Here is an 18,544-nt window from a genome sequence, read left to right on the forward strand (position 1 = left end):
TTGTTCTCCTTTCTAAACAATTTTTGCTTTAGAAAATAATGGAAATGGAAACAATCTGTTCCAAGGTCACACTGTCCCCAAAAATCGTAGTTACCGAAGTCATGCAAGTGTATAATTGAGCTCACCACTGTCAAATCAAACTAAATAAAACTGAACTTACAGCTGCGTGCAGCAATTAACTGGCCCTCGCACCTACTTTTTCATGGCAAAGTCTCAAAATCATCAAATTTGACACCATGTTTTGTCAACATCAGATGGCAAAGGTATAAATGCTTTGTAATTTTGTATCGCCCATCTGTCTAGGATAGTGTTTCCCAACCTTTACTGAGCCAAGGCACGGATTTTATTAAAAACAAAAAAAAATGTTACGGCATACCACCAAACAAAAATGACAGAAAAAGTGGATACACGTGTGTAATGAAATCTAGTGAACGAGAGTGTTCTACCTGTCACTATACATTGGTGGCATAAATAGATATGTTATTTGTAGTAAATATAATGATTGGCCCTATGAACTGGAATTGAATAATTTTCTGCGGCACACCTGATAATCTATCAGCACACTGGGTGGGAATCGCTAGTCTATGATCTGTGGTTACTGGGGCTCATTTGGGCCAATTTCATAGGCTGGAATCTACCCAAGATGTCTCCTTCGAACCATAATGGCCGACGTCTTGTTCAATTTTTCTATCGGTCCTTTTTACTTTTTTATGCATCCTGTTATGATAGACATTTTTACCAAATTAGATTTGGGAGCAATGAGACCAAATCTGTGGGACAAGTTTGTTTTTGAAGGACCACTGCAAATGGTCCAAATGACCCTAAAATGGCTGCTTCAAACCAAAATGGCTGACTTCTTGTGTCTTTTGAGGCATGGGTTCTTGAGACTTTTTTTTTGTGGTTCTGTGCATGATAGACATGCATACCAAATGTCATGTTAATAAGAGAAACTGGCTTGATTTTTTATTTTTTTTTGACAAAATCTGTAGGATGCGTTCGCCTTTGAAGGACCCCTGGAAATGGCCAAAATGACCGCTTCACAGCAAAATGGCAAACGTCCTGTATCTTATTGTTCATGGGTTACTGACACTTTTTTGTGGGTCTACTCACAATAGAGACCCCTACCAAATTCCATCTTGCTCAGAGAAATTGGTTTTCAGAGTTGTTGTTGTTTTGTTTTGTTTTGTTTTTATATAATCTGTAGGACACGGCCACCTCTGACGGACCCCTGGAACTGTCCAAAATAACTCTAAAATGGCGATTGAAACCAAAATGGCAGACTGTGTCTTTTTGGCCATGGGTTCTTGAGAACTTTTTGTGAATATACTGATGAAATATATGACTGGCGAATTTCATGTTGCTAAGAGAAATGAGATTTGGGGGCTGAATGAATTATTTCATGGCTTCCATGTCAAAACATACATTCTGTGGTGGCATCAAAAAAACTAAAAAACAAACGTGAGCTGAAGTCCACTGAAATTCGATTTTTGAGATCCAGATCATTTTACCACTGCACTCCTTCCTCCCTTCCAATTAGGCAGCGCGTAAGGCCGCGCAGGACACAACCCTGCAGGAGGCCGTGGCTGGTATCAATGTGGTTGGCCGCGTCCAGTTGAAGACCAGGAAAACACTGAGGGGTCACCTCGCCAAGATCTACGCAATGCACTGGTCCACTGACTCCAAGTAAATAACATTGAAAAAGTGTCCGTTTTTTGGACAGATTGTGTAAGAAATTCAAAGTTTTCGTGTTCACGTGTCACCAGGCTGTGCGTGAGCGCATCACAAGACGGGAAGCTTATCGTGTGGGACAGCATCACGACAAACAAGGTGAGAAAGTGCAATGTGACGCGCTTGGAATTGAAGTGCTAACAAGTTACACACCTCTTGGTGTTTGGTTCTCTGTGGTCTCCTGAGGGAACAACTCAAGTCTTTGCCGAGCGGGTCGCGAGCAGGCTTTTCTTCTTCAAAACAGACGCCTGTGGGGAACAAAAACGTCAGTAAGGTGGACTTGAGCAACAATTTAAACTTTTAACTGGTTCTGTTAAGAGTAATATCCAAGTTCTTTCATTAAAAAGAATGCAGTGGTTGTGCCAACTTTCTCTGAAGTCCCTGTAAAGCACAGGTGTCAAACTCAAGGTCCGGGGCCAGATCCGGCCCGCCACATGATTTTATGTGGCTCGCGAAGGCAAATCATGTGTGTCAACTTCCATGGTTCTTGTTAAAATCTGTACCAAGATTTCAAATTGTCATATTTCGTAAATAACATTGAGATATTGCAAGTATTTTTGTGTTACCAAATATGAACAATAGTTGAAAAATCCATTACCCCCGATTTCTGATTCCAAAACTAGTTTATAAATTTCGGGTGTAATAATATGATGAGGTGATTCGGCTGTTAGGCTGTTACGGCCAAACAGGACAAAAAAATCAAATTATGAGGTGATGAAAGATTATTATGGTTTCACAGCCATAACGGCCCTCTGAGGAAAACCGTAACTACAGTGTGGCCCGCGACCAAAATGAGTTTGACACCCCTGCTGTAAAGTGACCCAGATAAACACTAATGTGAACGAAGGCGCTCAAAGGCACTCAGAGGAGCTCAGATTCTTAAATAGTGAAGGGATGAGTCATGCCAGACGCCCAAGTTCATCACTGGGCGCTGTTTTAGCCACGGCCCCAAAAATTCAGAAAGACTGAAATTACGTATGTATTTATTTCTTTCTTTATTTTAAACCTGTCCTGTTCAGCTGCATGGCCATGCACAACGGTGGATCTGTATGCCTTTTGTGCTGGAAGAGTTTTGTTGTGCAACACGGGAGATTGAAATACTCCCTCTGCTTGTGAAAAACAGTCCAACGCTATATCTCCACAATTGAGTACTACGTTCCATGTTCTGTTTTTATATGTTTTTGGCAATTATCTTCAAACATGTATATTGTATGAAAAACAAATCTATGATTTCACTTTTTAACTAGTAGAAGTAGTGATTCAACTCGTTTTTGAAAGTAAAAGTAAAAAAGTACAGACTATTGAGATGTACTAAGGTAGAAAAGTAAATATCTATTTTTACTGTCAGTTTCAGTTTCTACAGTAACCGTTTTGATAACTTGGCACGATTACAGCAAAACGTCTCTGAACAAAATACTTTCCCTCTTTATTAACTCACACAGTGCTCATACTGAAAAGAAAAATGAAAAATAAGCATTGGCTCAGGCTTTTATATCTGTAAGTCCACCTGACATCTTGACAATAAACACTTTTAATGTCATCTTTAAACAATTGCATGTTTAAAAGTAAATATAATTGTGGTGTGTATTATTTCAATTTGTATTTTATGATTTTTAAAGCCTTTATTATCTAAATATCTTTATATGATCGTTAAATAATTGGAGAAGCTGTAAAATAAAACCCTAAATATTGGAAAAAGCTTTCAGTATGATGGCTCTCCATTAACTTTGGCAGACGCCATCGCTATTCTTCTTGGGGTCCACATGCACTATTGCTATCTTTCCACTGCAGTACACCATTACAAAAACACAACAACAAAACAACAATTTTAAAAACACCTTACAACAACACTTTCACATTGTAGAGGACTGAGTTCAAATAAATAAGCACTTCCAGATATAGATGAAAGCACAGCCCACACTTGGTCTGATAGTTGGATGTACTGTATATCAGCATGCATTAAACCTAACAGTTTATATATATATATATATATATATATATATATATATATATATATATATATATATATTTACACAACTGTGTACGTGGATGTCATCGGACAATAAAACATTTTAATGAATTCATTTTACATGATCAGTGGCATCAACTAAACATTATAAGAAACAGAACTTGCTTAATATGTAATGCTCTATCAGTATTGGTTTAAATCTATTCCACCACTGCAAACTACAACCACACTAATAAACATATTGTTGGTTGAATACCTCTGAAAACATCATGATTAATTGATGTGTTTTCCTCCTCCAGGTGAACGCCATCCCACTCAAGTCGTCGTGGGTGATGACGTGTGCCTACGCCCCGTCTGGCAACCTGGTGGCGTGCGGCGGCCTGGACAACATGTGCTCCATCTACAACCTCAAGGGCAAGGACGGCAATGTCAAGGTCATGCGGGAGCTGGCGGCGCACACAGGTTAGTGGGAATCGAAGCCTCGTTAATGGTCTGCTGCTTGTTCAAATTCATTTTTTTAAATTCTAGTATTGTTGTTGTCTTTGTAGGTTACCTGTCCTGCTGTCGTTTCATCAGCGACAGCGAGATCATCACCAGCTCTGGAGACTGCACTTGGTGAGACACAGGCAGTACAATTTATTTGGTACACGTACACAATCGATGAAAATCTAACACAAAAGATATATAAAAATGCAGTGGTGGGAAGTAACCACATTTGTACTTAAGTCGATTTTTCAGGTACAGTGGTGCCTTGAGATACAAGTGCCCCGACTTAGTTTTTTGAGGTAAAAGCCATCAATCAGTCTGTCGATTTTTTTTGCTGTGACTTGCGAGCGCGAACTTGAGATATGAGTTCTGTAAGGTGACAGTGAGCTTAATTCAACTCACTTCACAAATGCCAGTGTACAATTCGTCAAAAAGAGATGCCAAGCTGTTTAATGCCACGCCCAGTTAAGCTTACTGTCAAACTAAACAAAAATAAACTAAGAGAATTACATATTACACAACTTCCGAAAGAAAGCCGCCGCTAGCTTAATGCTAACATACATTTGAAAACTCCACTGACGTGCTAACAATTAGCATCGATAGTTGCGATTTTAGAAACCATTCAGCAACGAATATTTAAACACAAACTGGTGGAGCAACATATAGACAGGTATAATAATTCTCTGGCATATCCACTATGAAAAATTATTGATGTCATGATACAACATCTTCTGAGTCACCAAAAGTCATAGCTACAGTATGAACAATTGGTAGAAAACTGCGTGCTTACTGTGACATTCAGATAGTGGGGGCAAAGTGTCATCACATTCCATGTTTGTGAATAGCACAAAAGCCAAAATAACAAGGAGGTCTCCACATTGTGCTGCATACGGTTGCAAACAACGCAGGACAAAAACAAGGCAACTGGGAATAACCTTTATAGGTGAGAATAATTTGGGGCTCTTTTTACAAAAGTTCTCTATTAATAGCACATGCTTTGATGTTGACAAAAAAGTAAACCTAATGAAAACAACTTGAGACGTGAGCTAGTTATGATTCAATTTCAATTTCAATGCATTGCCTTTGATGGGAACGTTGCCCTGCTCAACATGGCCACTACGTAGGCACGTCGTTTAGCCGGCCTGTAACAGCACGCTGGCCAATCTAGTCTTCTATTCATATCTGTGCTTACAGTAGTTGTGAATCTATCGTTCTTTTGTTGTATCTTAATTGAATTGAAGCATGAAATCATGATGCGCAAACTGTTAATTCTTTAAACACTTCTTTGCACAAACTGTTTAATTCTTTACTTTGTATTTAATTATGTCATTCAATTATTTTTTTTACACAAATTTCTGTACTTCTACTTAAGTACAGAGTGTGAGTACTTTTACTAACTCTGGAATTACCTACAGATAGGCAATGGCCAAATCTGCTATATAATATGCCTCTGACACCATCTCAGAGGATGGAAAATTGCCTGGTTGCCTGTGAATTACATTGTGCAAGTGTACGTAATGTGGCTGTGCGGTGTCATATAAAACTGACTTTCCTGACTGCCGTGATGGTGGTTGGTCTTGGTGCCAGCGTGCTATGGGACATCGAGACGGGCACCCAGAAGACTATCTTCGCAGGCCACCAAGGAGACTGCATGTCCTTGGCCGTGTCCCCGGATTTCAAGTTCTTCATCTCGGGAGCGTGCGACTTCACGGCAAAGCTGTGGGACATTCGAGAGGGCAACTGCAGACAGACCTTCGGGGGCCACGAGAGCGACATCAACGCCATCGGGGTCAGGATACTTGATGGTTCTAAATGTTGGCTGTGTATTCTAAACATACAATCTAATGTTTTCATGACAGTCAAACATCATTGCTAAGTCTTAATCAACGCAGGGTCTATTTTTATTAGATTTCTATGGTTGTGATGCCCGGTCCTCACCATCTCTTCCACAGTTCTTCCCCAACGGCAACGCGGTCATCACGGGTTCCGACGACGCCACCTGTAAGCTGTACGACCTGAGGGCAGACCAGGAGCTCCTCACCTACCAGGACTCCAGCATCATGTGCGGCGTCACCTCGCTGGCCCCCTCCCTGTCGGGACGTCTCATCCTGGCTGGATACGATGACTTCAACGTCAACATTTGGGACTCGCTTAAAGCAGAGAGAGTGGGTGAGTTGGCCTGCTGTGAATGCTTTCAATCGAGAATCAAATGCTACACATTCCAATTCGAAAACTACCAATGTAAAATGAAATGCTACACATTCAGAATCAAATGCTACAATTCAGTAATAAACATTACCAATTAGGAATGAAACGCTACCAATCCAGAATAAAATGCTACCAATTCTGAATCAAATGTGACCGATTCAGAATGAAACACTACCAATTTTGAATGAGACACTACTAATTCCAAATCAAGTGTTACCAATTCGCAATCAAATGCTGCTCATTCTGATTCTAATGCTACAGATTCACAATCAAAAGCTGCCAATTACAGTAAGAATCAGTCACAATCAGCAAATGCTACCAATTCAGAATTAAGTGCTATCAATTTTGAATCAAGTGTGACCAATTAAAAATCAAATGCTACAGATTCAGAATAAAATGCAACTAGTAATTTAGAATCAAATATGGCCAATTTAAAATCAAATGCTACCAATTCAGAATCAAATGCCACCTATTTGGAATTGAATGCAACCCATTCAGAATATACAGTAATACCTGTAATCAGAGGTGGGTAGTAACGTGCTACATTTACTCCGTTACATTTACTCAAGTAACATTTTCGATAAACTGGACTCGTCAGAGTACTTTAAATGCACTGTACTTTTTACTTTTACTTGAGTATTTATGTGAAGAAGGATCAATACATTTACTCCGTTACAATGATCGACACTTTTATTTATCAATTCTTGCGTGTGCGCGTCTATTTTTAGACTCCATCTTCGACTTCCGCATATGGCGCCCGTTGCGTCAATCAAACATGAACACTAATGTCGTTTGACTCCAATTCACCAATCAGGCAACACAAGGCAGTCACGTGACCGCGCACATAGCCTTCGCGAGCCAATCAAAATGGCTCATTTTGGGAACAAACAAATACTTTACAGAATACGAAAAACAACAGCTTTGTCATGCAGCTCTTCAATTGTGACTGCCCAAACTTGGATATATCAGCCGACTTCTAACTTGAGAAAACACCTTGCAGTAAGTTGCAGAGGTTTTTGCTATTGTTTTGTGTTTTGTGTGGCAAAATTAGCACATGCACACACACACAATCACTAAGTCTGGTCAGCAAACAGCTTCTTCATGAAGTCATTTCAGTGAATATTGCAAAGAATTTTTCTGTAGGGCCCAATGCATGTGTTGTTGTTTTTTTGGCAGTTAAAAACTGAAATGATTGTGTGTCGACTCCCATATATTATTTGTTTTATTTGATGTTCATACTCTGATTTAAAAAACAAAAAACAAAACAGAAGTTACTCACAAATTAATCTTTACTTGAGTAGTTTTTTCATTGAGTATTTTCTCACTCTTACTCAAGTAAATATTTGGATGACAACATTTTACTTTTGTCATAATATTCTTATGTAACAGTGCTCTTACTTGAGTACAATATTTGGATACGCTACCCACGTCTGGCTGTAATACCGGAATAAAAACTTGTCACCCTTCCAGGATGTCGAGTGGGCAACATTTATCACATACATAGTCTGGTGCTGTACAAGTTCATTACAATGGCAAGATGCTGTACAATGTTCATTAAGATGGCATAAGAGTCCATTTAAAGAGAGAGGGCGCCGCAGGTAGACTCCTTCGGGAAAGTGGTTCTGCCTCAGGACCTGGCCCAGTCGGTCGGAGCAGAATCCATACAGCGACAGCCTCAGATTCGGGCAACATCACCTAGCCCTTTCTCCAAGCAGGAGAGGAGGGGGGAGTTTACGAACAGTGCAGTGGGGCTTATTTTACAACTACTTTGTGATTTACTTGGTTGTGTAATTTCACAGTTGAGGGGTCAGCAGGCACTTTGGAAACCCAACAATTTAGAAGAAAAACGAAAAACATTTCCATATGTGGCCTTCTCTCACGTGTGGTGGTCCAGGAGTGCTGGCCGGCCACGACAACCGAGTGAGCTGCATCGGCGTATCCTCCGACGGCATGGCGTGCTGCACGGGATCCTGGGACAGCTTTCTCAAGATTTGGAACTGATGCTTCACAGCTGGTGTCGGATCTGCATATGGGATTTCTTCGGGAGGTCACAGGCGGGCGTGGTATTTAATTGTGCCAATTTTTTAAGTTGGGTTTGTTAATGTGAATGAAAATTCCTCTCTGTAGTTCATTACGTAGTGGTCTGGCACACTCAGTTGCTGCAGTCGAGCAGTCACCGAACGGAAGCACACCGGATGTTTGTCTTTAGGTTGACACGAACTATATTGGTATGTATGTATGCTGTGTTTTATATCAAGCAAACTTGTTTTTTAGGTTGTTGTTAGTTTTCCATTAGCTGCTTATGGTGACTTCCTTTTCTAAACAGAATGACACCCTACTTCAGAGGTTTTTGTGTTTGTTTTGAATGTAACATGCTTGTTCTAACCCCCCCTCCCCCAACACAAATGTGAGACAGCCAACAGATGGGAAAACAAAAAGTGGTTCACACAGCACTTACAAGCAACAGCCCATTTGTCTCAGGACCTACTCATGGATGCTATTGTGTGCACATTACCGCTAGTTTTTTTTTAGGAATTTGTTGTAAATATTAGTTATCCTTTTCCTCTACCAGGTAAAGTCAGGGGTACAGTAGTTTGATGATTGACAGGTTTTCTTATTAGGATTTTACAACAGCAGGCAAGGTCTAGCGTAGCTTAGCAGCCCGTTGAATAAAGAAGGAATTCTACTTGTCTTCTGTGGTCATTTTGCAAAATCCAACTGTTATTTCAATCAATAAGTTATAAAACAATGGTAACTTGTTGAGGTACTCAGTTACAACGGCACAATAAAATGATATGCAATACAAACTATTCTTTTCACTATCAATTTACACACGCAGACTGTACATATACATAACAGGCCTTTTGCAGCCCGCAGGCTGTTATTTTCCCCTTCTACTTTTCTTCTTTTCCTCTCGGCTTGTCCCGTTAGGGGTCGCCACAGCGGGTCATCCTTTTCCATGTGAGCCTATCTCCAGCATCCTCCTCTCTATCACCAATTGCCCTCATGTCTTCACTCACTACATCTATCAACCTTCTCTTTGGTCTTCCTCAAGCCTGGCAGCTCCATCCTCATCACCCTTCAACCAATATATTCACTGTCTCTCCTCTGGACGTGTCTAAACCATCAAAGTCTGCTCTCTCTAACTTTGTCTCCAAAACATCGAACCTTGGCTGTCCTTGGCTGATGAGCTCATTTCTAATTTTATCCAACCTGGTCACCCCTCGAGCGAACCTCAACATCTTCCTTTCCGCCACCTCCAGCTCTGCTTCCTGTTGTCTCTTCAGTGCCACTGTCTCTAATCCGTACATCATGGCTGGCCTCACCACTGTTTTATAAACTTTGCCATTCATCCTAGCAAAGACTCTTCTGTCACATAACACACCTGACACCTTCCTCCACCCCCTCCAACCTGCTTGGACTCGTTTCTTCACTTCCTGACCACACTCACTATTGCTCTGGACGGTTGACCCCAAGTATTTAAAGTCCTGCACCCTTGCTATCACTTCTCCCTGTAGCCTCACTCTTCCCCCACCACCCCTCTCATTCATGCACATATATTCTGTCTTACTTCGGCTAATCTTCATTCCTCTGCTTTCCAGTGCATGCCTCCATCTTTTTAATTGTTCCTCCACCTGCTCCCTGCTTTCACTGCAGATCACAATGACATCTGCAAACATCATGGTCCACGGGGATTCCAGTCTAACCTCATCTGTCAGCCTATCCATCACCACTGCAAACAGGAAAGGGCTCAGGGCTGATCCCTGCTGCAGTCCCACCTCCACCTTAAACTCCTCTGTCACACCGACAGCACACCTCACCGCTGTTCTGCTGCCCTCGTACATGTCCTGTATTATTCTAACATACTTCTCTGCCACTACAGACTTCCGCATGCAGTACCACAGTTCCTCTCAGGGTACTCTGTCATACGGTTTCTCTAGATCCATAAAGACACAATGTAGCTCCTTCTGACCTTCTCTGTACTTTTCCATCAACATCCTTAAGGCAAAGAATGCATCTGTGGTACTCTTTCGAGGCATGAAACCATACTGTTGCTCGCAAACACTCACTTCTGTCTTGAGTCTAGCCTCCACTACTCTTTCCCATAACTTTGTGTGGCTCATCAACTTTATTCCTCTGTAGTTGCCACAGCTCTGCACATCACTCTTAAAAATGGGCACCAGCACACTTTTCCTCCATTCCTTAGGCACCTTCTCACCTGCTAGAATTCTGTTGAAAAGGCTGGTGAAAAACTCCACAGCCACCTCTCCTAGATGCTTCCATACCCCCACAGGAATGTCATCAGGACCAACTGCCTTTCCATATTTTTCTTCTCTCATTTTCCTCATTCATCAACTCCTCAAAGTATTCTTTCCATCTATCCAGCACACTACTGGCACCAGTCAACACATTTCCATCTCTATCCTTTTTCTTCTTTGGGCATTGTTTACTGTTAGTTTTTTAATTATGTTAGTACTCTTTTCTGGTAAGAGGTTTGAATTGTTTTCAGATAAATTAACTTTTTATTTTATTGTAGGTGAAGTGTTTATCCTCACCATCTTCATCTGTACCCTGTGAAAGTTGTTTTCTAAGGCAGGGGAACTGGTGTCTCAGAGGAGAAATCACCTTGGAGCAAAGACACTTCAAAAACTTTTGTTCCTCAATAAAAATGCAGAAATACATTTCTAGTATTTTATTTTATATGATTGAATACTTACGTTAACAAAATTCCATACATAAGTTTAAAATTTTAACAATTTTTGTAGATACATTTGCTGTATTTTACATACCAACACATTTTAGCATTTAAACAAGGTTTTAAGCAAATTTTAAACTTCTCATAGCTCAGCAAACAAATTATACAGTGACATTTTTAAGGACTAGCGATTAAATATTTCACAGGCTGATGTTGGGTTTGCAGCATGTAAGCCTTTCCATCTTATTTTCATTTTGTTTACCTGCAATGATTTTAGAAATTACTGCAGGGGTCACTATTGCGTGACCAACAGTGTCAATACAGTTTATGTAGTGTGTCAATACACTCCTTGCGGTATCATCATCCCATCACTAGTTTGCACTGCCTTGTGCCCCCCCATCGGGCTGCATTTTGCAGGCCATATTTTGCCCATGGCTGCTTAAAAATCATTTAATCTGGGCATGTCATGCAATTGTAAAAACAAACAAAACCGAGAAACTGCTTAAGAAAAAAAATTAAACCCAAGAAATGCTTACAATATATATATTTTTTTTTTAAAGAAAGAAAAAAAAAATCTTTGCATCCATTTTTTTTTTCTATACAAGTCCATTTAGTCCATTCACTGACTGGGGTTTAGAAGTTTCCCCACTTGTATTTCAGACAAAAATAAAGGTTTGTTTGGTGACAAATACTTTTATTGCTAAATGACAGAAAGGACATAACAGGGTAAGAAAAACTGAACATGGTAGTAAAAGGGAGAACAACAAACAAAAAGTAAATTTTGGAAAACTCTACACATAAAAACAGACATTTTTAAAAAGCGGTATGAAAATATGGACAAATTGTTTTTTGCACAACATTATCGATTCTCCTTGTTCAGAGACACGGCCAGAAGTCTGCGGTCCATCTGGCCGAGCCGAGGCTTTTCTGGGGTGGAACCCTTCAGCTTCATCTGGAATAAAGGCATTATTTCAATTAAATTGGACCGGCATTACCAGATAACTAGCAACCCTTTATTGCTCAGTTACTCTTTTTGTCAATGTCTATATGTCTCAAAAGTGTTCTCTGTCAATTGACAGTCTCTTGTCATACTAGAGCGGCTCCAACAAATTCCTTGTGTTTTTTTGGACATACTTGGCAAACAAAGATGATTCTCATTCTGATTATTTTACAATAAACACTGTTGCTTTTGATGAGTCAGCAGGATGGATGAGTGTTTAGTTACCAATTGAAAAGGTGAATGATATAGATAGCGTCAAATAATGACGAGACTATTCCATATATAATGGCTAGTTATAGAAAACACAGTTGGCGCATATATATCTATAGATATATCTATCTATCTATAGATATATATACACACACACACACACACACACACACATTATGGCTAGCTAGCAAAGGATACATTTAGAAGCTAGAAAACTCCATGTAGAGAGTGAAAGCAGGGTAACTAAAATTAGTGCCAAGTAGCTATAGCAGAAGAGCAACAGATGCATACCAAATTATAGCTGAAGCAAAAATAAATCAATTGCCCTGCTTATATATTGTCGGCCATAGCTAAAAATTGTTAACAGTAGAAGCAGATGAATACTGAAGCAAGATGTTAAGTGGGCAGCCATAGCTTATAGCAGGAGACTGATAGCATAGCTAGGGTAGGTAGCGTAATTAGCCAATAACTAGTGCTAGAAACCCAAAGAAAGAGAAATACAAGCCCCTTTGTGTTAAAACTGTTTTTCGATTACCGGAGGCTGTCCCCTGGCCGAGTTGGTCTCCTTGAGGATCTGCAGTGGGGAGCGGCCTTCTGTCCACAGAAAACAAAGGGGGAAAACACGCATTAAATGAAAAATGCGTCACAAATAAGAGATTATGCAAATGGTGGATGATGATGCACACCTTTCTGCTTTTGTTTCCCACAGGTCCCCTTGTTTTCATTGTTGACGCTCTTAAATGCCACAGACACAGCAAGAGGGGAGGAACCCCCTTTTGCACCTTGCACCGCTCTGGCTCTGAGCCCAGTGGCCCCGAAGCCTTTTCCCAGCCACTGTGGCTTGAACACCACTTGACTCGGACTCTTGATGTCCAGGGTGAGGCGGCGGGGGCCGGTGGGAAGCTGTGAGCCGGGTGCCTCGGGAGCCACCTTGGAGACTTCTTCGGCTTCTTTCTGCGGTTGCGCAGGGTGGTCCAAGGAGTCCCGATTGGGCTCGAGTGCGATGGCGGGCAGGGCGTAGAGGTGGTCCAATCCGTAGGTGAGCACCTCCAATTCGGAAGCGCCACTTCCATCCTGGTGCACCTCCGCGAGAATTTGGGAGGGGGACGCTCCCTCGTGGCAAGTGATAAGGCTCATGCTCAACCTCTTATGGAGCGGAGATTCCCGGGCTTCCTCAGCCTCCTCCAGGCTCACGGTGTCTGCTTCGATCTCTACCTCCACCTGGGGCTCCTCCAGCAGCACGAAGGGGCTGAAAGAACTGCCCCCACTCTGGATGGGCATGGCCGCGAGGTTGGCATGCTCAGCTAAGGAGCCGAAGACGCGTGGTCTCTGAGGAGTAAGGAGAGGCTCTGTGGAATCCAGTTCCTCGCTCTTAAGGACATCCTGATCCTCTTGTGCAGCGTCTCCATTTCTAGGGACTTTGCCCTCGGCTTCGATGTGGAATAACATCCCCAGACGACGAGCGAGGGTGTCCACTTTGGCTGAAACCGGCAAGTTACATTTAGTCAGTCTATATTCCAAGTGCCAAATTCCGATGAAATGCAGATATCTGAATTTTTTGTCCATTAATTTCCATGTACAGTAAATTTCAAGTAACATTTCTCATATGGTGGTTTCCATTCATACCCTGCACAGGGAGACATTGAGATTCCACAACAGTACCTCCCCAATAGTCAACACAGAAGCAAGCAAATATTAATCAATACAAACACAGTGCTACCTTGACTTGCAAGTTTAATTCATTCTGTAACCAAGCTCAAAACTCATCAAATGTTCCCCATTAAAATACCTGAAAACACCAATAATTCATGAAAGCCCCCACAATTATTTTGTTTTTAATAAAGACACAGCACTGTATTGTACACACAAAATAAAAATGCAAAGAAAATATGGTTTTCTTTCATGCATTTACTGTACATTCTGTAGTATTCACGACAACTATTTTATAAAAAGAACTATTTTCCTCATTTGTTATGAATGCTTTTTTATTTTATTTTTTTCAACTGTCAGTAGTTATTTGTTTTATTATTTTATTTTTTAAGTCCTCCAATAATAAAGTTGACTTAAGTCTGTTGAATGCATGCCTTAAAGGGGTGTGGCCTAGTGAGTGCCATCAGGAGCTGTGGCCTTCAGCATGCTGTGTAAATCCAGACTATTTAAAAAAAAAAAAAATGAAATTCACCTCTCATGACTTCTCGGACAGGCGTTCGGGCAATTCCCACGGTGGGCGAGCGGGGATCACCTCCCACCAAAAGACACTCACTCTTCGCTTCACCTGAGCCAACCTGAGGGGAATAAGACTGGCTAATGCAGCATTCAAGAAAATTGGGAACTCAGGAATTTCAAACACCGATCGAAATGCCACTTCAAGTCAGAGTTATGACTCTAGGATATCTGAAGGTTTAAGGAAGCCATATTTAAATTGGGACATTATGTAAAATTGACTAACATCATGTGGCCTGTACAAATAGTTGGCTCAGTGGAGTGCCTGCCCAACTATCAAGTGTGAAATTAAACAACCAAGTAAATCTTTTGTTTGTTTTCCAAAATGTGTTTACAAGCGAGCCATGTCATGAAAGCAGACTCCAAAGTAGGAGGGTGGGGTGAGCAGAGGCTCATTTGCATGATAAGAGACCAATTTAAGAGTCAATAGAAAAAGAGGGTGAAAAGTCAGCTATAATTCTTTACCCTTAATGGCTTCTTCATAATTGCGCAGACGGCGACCGCGCCGATGTCTCTGCGGCTGTCCAGCGCGTAGTTTGCCTTTATACTCGAGTGCAACCCACACGCGCAGTTTTGAAAATGTAGTGCAGTTCACCTCCAAGTCAGGGGTGTCGCTATGGCAGGTATTGGCTAGGACACCACAGGGTGGAGTATCCTCTGCATTTTTTTGGCCATTTCCGGTAGCCGTTTTTAACTTTCCTTTCAGTAACAAGGAACAAAGCAACAACAATGGCGACCATGGAACTGTCTGCTAGAACAAACTGACCTTGCTGACCAGATGATACGTTTAAGTACGCTGCAAAAGCGATCAAAAAGCCGGCGGCATAGATGGTATGTAGAACCAAGGGGCACGCTGAGTAAATCATCACAGCATGTGACTAAAACGGACCAATCACAAGAGATGTTCTCCATGGCGTTCTACACGCAGCAAAAATTTTCACAGTGCGCGCGTGGGGCCAATTCGTTGGTCACGTGATGCAATGCGGGCGTTGTCGGCCGGGTGAGGATAAAGAGGCCTTTAGGGTATTGTTAAATATATTGTAGAAGTTATCATTTATTTGCTTAGCTTGCATTAGTATTATGGACGATTTTGAGAAAGGGAGATGTCTCGCCTTCAAGAAGATGACTCAGCAGGAATCATCAGAGAAAAGGACGTGGCAGGTGTTGGTCCCATGTTTTCACCTTGAAACCCTATCCTTAGTGTGTTGTGTCTTGTTGCTTAGTACGTTATGTCTTGTAAACTTAGAAACCTCCCTATTTTCAAATAAATGCAGGAGCGACGGGAGAGATTGTTTAGAGCGTGTTGAGAGGCTGTGATCTGAACAATCTCCCATACGCCCTCCTCATGAGAAAAAGAAACCAGCGTCTTCATTCCTTGTGTCTATTTTTTATAATGTTGGGTAAGATAAATCCAACAGGTATTTTGACAAAAGCATGTCAGAGATATCTGGGGACTCTTATAAATTGTGAAACAAAAAGGCATATTTTAAAACAAACTTCAGAGTACGTTATAACAATATTTTATGGATTTTCAAGATTTTTGATATGCAGTGCAAAATATTTGTTTTCCAAAGAAAATATAGCAATGACTATTAAAGACGTTTGATAAGCGGGTATAAGTACTGTCATATTTAACCCCTCTATTATGATGCAGGACAAATTGACCCATTTCGAAGTTGGAAAATAATAAAATAAAAAAACATGATTACACATATGCTGCTTAACACACACACACACAAACCGTGATTATGGTTGATATAGCCAAGAAATGAACAGCAGGAGGGTTACCGTAATTATGCACTATTTTTTTTATCATCAAGAGGATAAGACATCCGATTTCACACAACAAAGGAAGCATATTTCAGCAGTCAAAAAAAAAAAAAAGACATTCCCCATATTTATTGCTTGTACTAGACTACCATTCATCATAAACAATGTTTTGAATTGAAATAGTGTTGAGGCGTGTTTCTATAGTTGATCTGTGTAAAGTTATTCATACAACTGTCAATTAAAAGTGAAGGTAGCATTATTGAATATAATTTAGCTCCAGTGCTAAATGACACAATTTGCTTACTTTGACTGGAACAAGCAGAAGTTTCCTATACGGTTTTGAACCATTGAATGAATGAATCATCGGAGCGGATACTAGTGAGCTTCCAGTGGCTCATACTGTACCTGAATGGGTGTGCGATCAATGGTTACCGATGGGGAGCGTGGATCAATGAGTTGGGCGACCCTAGAGTTCATGACAGGCACTTCTGGTTTGGTAGAAGCTCTGTCAGCAATCTTACTCTCACTGGCTCCCATCCTTAGTTTTTGGTTGTTTTTTTTCCCTCCCCTCAAATGTCAAACCTAGACAACCACAAAATGAATGAATGGGGTTATAATAAAATTCTTTTTTCTTTTCAAAATATGCCATTATTACATGAAAAAGCCCATTTAAGAAAAGATAACTTATTAGTCCCACAAAGGGGAAACTTGCAATTTAAGTAGACTAATTACATAACATGGCTTAAAGAGGGAGACTGACTAAATATGGCTCAGATTTATTTAAAATAATAATAATAAAAATAAAAAAGTCTTCAAACATTTTCCTCAATGCTAACTTTAAAAAGGTCCAATATTTTACCAAACCAACTTTTTCTAGTATTTGGAATGTTATATTGGCTCTAGGGTGCCTCAGTAAATGTGAAATCTGAATTAAAATCATCCACACATTTTTCTGCCGAGAATCTTGAAACCAGGTCATTCGAATTTCGAGCTTATCCAAGTCACTCGCTAATATCGCCACCTAGCTCTCTGCTCACGAACCAGCGCTGTCAACATAAACACGTGTGGGCTCACAAGTAGTGGTGGTTGGGACTTCTACACCGAGGCAACCAATCAGGGGAACGGGGATATGGACAAAGCTGATACAAAACTGGGTCAAAGAGAAGGCGCTGTCAGAGGGCCCTTTTCTAGACACTAGTATGACAAAACCAAGATATTTGTTTTTGTTGTTAATGAAATTGACACTTTTACACCAAGTCCATGTTAGAGAGTCACTCTAAGGGACCTTTAACTACTTTTAAAGCATTGTCAAGGTGACTTTTCAAATTAGTCCACCATACAACAGCTATTTTATAAACCTCCATATAGTTTTTTTTTATAAATACAAAAGAGAATGTGTAAAGTGTGTAAAGGGATGTTTTATGCACTGGTTCATACGCTTAACCTTCAATTCTTTATTGTACAATTATTATTCAGCCATTTCTTAAAGTCTTGTACAGGTATATCCAAAGACCTAGTTACCGTAAACTCAATACAATAAACGGTGTAACTGTATAACGATAACACGCCAAATGACTTTGAACGTACGTTTGTGGCATCAATTCGCAAGTTAAGTCTTAAATACGAATAAGAGTGGACTAATATTAGCTCGTTAAGAAGCTGGTTATGCTAATGTCTGCTAAGTTGGTTTTTTTTTTCCTCCCTCAGTTCACTCTCAAAGACTCGTTGTACTTTTTGTATTGTTGTAGTACATTAACGTATACAATAATTAAACCAAGGCTAACAAACAGCAGTTAATGCATTGTCAAGCTTACCTTTAAAAGTCAACTGAGTCAATGGGACAAGCTGACTTCTTATCACCTGCGTCCCAGCACTTGAAAGTAAAATAACCCCTTCTTGTACATTTAAATGGCGAGGTAGGGCACTAGCTTTTTTTGAATGAGCCAATCAGTGGGTGGGTACGCCCCCTGTTCTCCTCGCTGATTGGTTCAGAGGATTGTGATCGACGGGTAGGTGGGGCGTCGTGAAGCATTTTGAAGTAAAATAACTGACGTTTATTTTTCGTTTGCGCACGTGACTGACAATTTCAGAAACGTTTGCTACTTTGCTTGGAAAAAATATATATATATATACATATATATTAATCTAGAATTTTTCCAACGGTCGGCAAATAATATTCAAGATATGTGTGCAAATAAAATAAAACATTTGCAATATTTATTTTTTAGGTGCAGTAGTTTTTAAAGCACTCTAT

At 40.5% G+C, this 18,544-nt stretch overlaps 2 protein-coding genes and 1 long non-coding RNA gene across 6 annotated transcripts in view; 1 reads left to right on the forward strand and 2 right to left on the reverse strand.

The window, feature by feature from the left end:
- LOC133479113 (uncharacterized) overlaps window positions 1-4,512 on the reverse strand; it is a 20,050-nt gene extending 15,538 nt beyond the window's left edge. The window contains exons 1-3 of the long non-coding RNA XR_009788839.1: window positions 4,251-4,512; window positions 3,954-4,104; window positions 1,882-1,976 (exon numbers count right to left, since the gene is read on the reverse strand). This is a non-coding gene — a long non-coding RNA (uncharacterized LOC133479113). The remainder of the gene's footprint in view (window positions 1-1,881; window positions 1,977-3,953; window positions 4,105-4,250) is intronic.
- gnb3a (guanine nucleotide binding protein (G protein), beta polypeptide 3a) overlaps window positions 1-11,073 on the forward strand; it is a 15,569-nt gene extending 4,496 nt beyond the window's left edge. For 2 of the 3 annotated variants that reach the window (XM_061775626.1, XM_061775627.1), the window contains exons 3-9: window positions 1,538-1,683; window positions 1,764-1,827; window positions 3,997-4,159; window positions 4,246-4,312; window positions 5,771-5,972; window positions 6,136-6,352; window positions 8,191-11,073. In XM_061775626.1, coding sequence (XP_061631610.1) covers window positions 1,538-1,683; window positions 1,764-1,827; window positions 3,997-4,159; window positions 4,246-4,312; window positions 5,771-5,972; window positions 6,136-6,352; window positions 8,191-8,315 — 984 coding nt within the window. In that variant the 3' untranslated portion in view covers window positions 8,316-11,073. The remainder of the gene's footprint in view (window positions 1-1,537; window positions 1,684-1,763; window positions 1,828-3,996; window positions 4,160-4,245; window positions 4,313-5,770; window positions 5,973-6,135; window positions 6,353-8,190) is intronic. The other variant, XM_061775629.1, reaches the window with a different exon arrangement.
- A 687-nt stretch (window positions 11,074-11,760) lies between these two features.
- On the reverse strand, window positions 11,761-18,252 carry cdca3 (cell division cycle associated 3). 2 transcript variants are annotated; one of them, XM_061775625.1, is made up of 6 exons: window positions 18,105-18,252; window positions 16,696-16,872; window positions 14,480-14,582; window positions 12,984-13,778; window positions 12,833-12,888; window positions 11,761-12,039 (listed from the first exon to the last, which is right to left on the reverse strand). In XM_061775625.1, exons 2-6 carry the CDS (start codon window positions 16,825-16,827, stop codon window positions 11,947-11,949), a joined length of 1,179 nt encoding a protein of 392 aa, XP_061631609.1. In that variant the 5' UTR covers window positions 16,828-16,872; window positions 18,105-18,252; the 3' UTR covers window positions 11,761-11,946. The 2 variants fall into 2 exon arrangements, with proteins under 2 accessions (XP_061631609.1, XP_061631608.1); XM_061775624.1 differs by having other exon boundaries at window positions 12,833-12,891.
- Window positions 18,253-18,544: the final 292 nt, after the last annotated feature.

This window comes from Phyllopteryx taeniolatus, chromosome 6, assembly GCF_024500385.1.
Source record: "Phyllopteryx taeniolatus isolate TA_2022b chromosome 6, UOR_Ptae_1.2, whole genome shotgun sequence".
In the NCBI taxonomy this organism is placed as follows: Eukaryota; Metazoa; Chordata; class Actinopteri; order Syngnathiformes; family Syngnathidae; genus Phyllopteryx; species Phyllopteryx taeniolatus.

Excerpts from the sequence above, each read along its gene's own strand:
- cdca3 (XM_061775624.1), bottom strand. The coding sequence starts at position 16,827 with ATGGGAGCCAGTGAGAGTAAGATTGCTGACAGAGCTTCTACCAAACCA. Across the intron at positions 13,779-14,479 it reads TGTCCGAGAAGTCATGAGAG|CCAAAGTGGACACCCTCGCT; the intron begins GTGAATTTCATT and ends TGCCGGTTTCAG. Across the intron at positions 12,040-12,832 it reads CGGCCAGGGGACAGCCTCCG|ATGAAGCTGAAGGGTTCCAC; the intron begins GTAATCGAAAAA and ends CCTTTATTCCAG.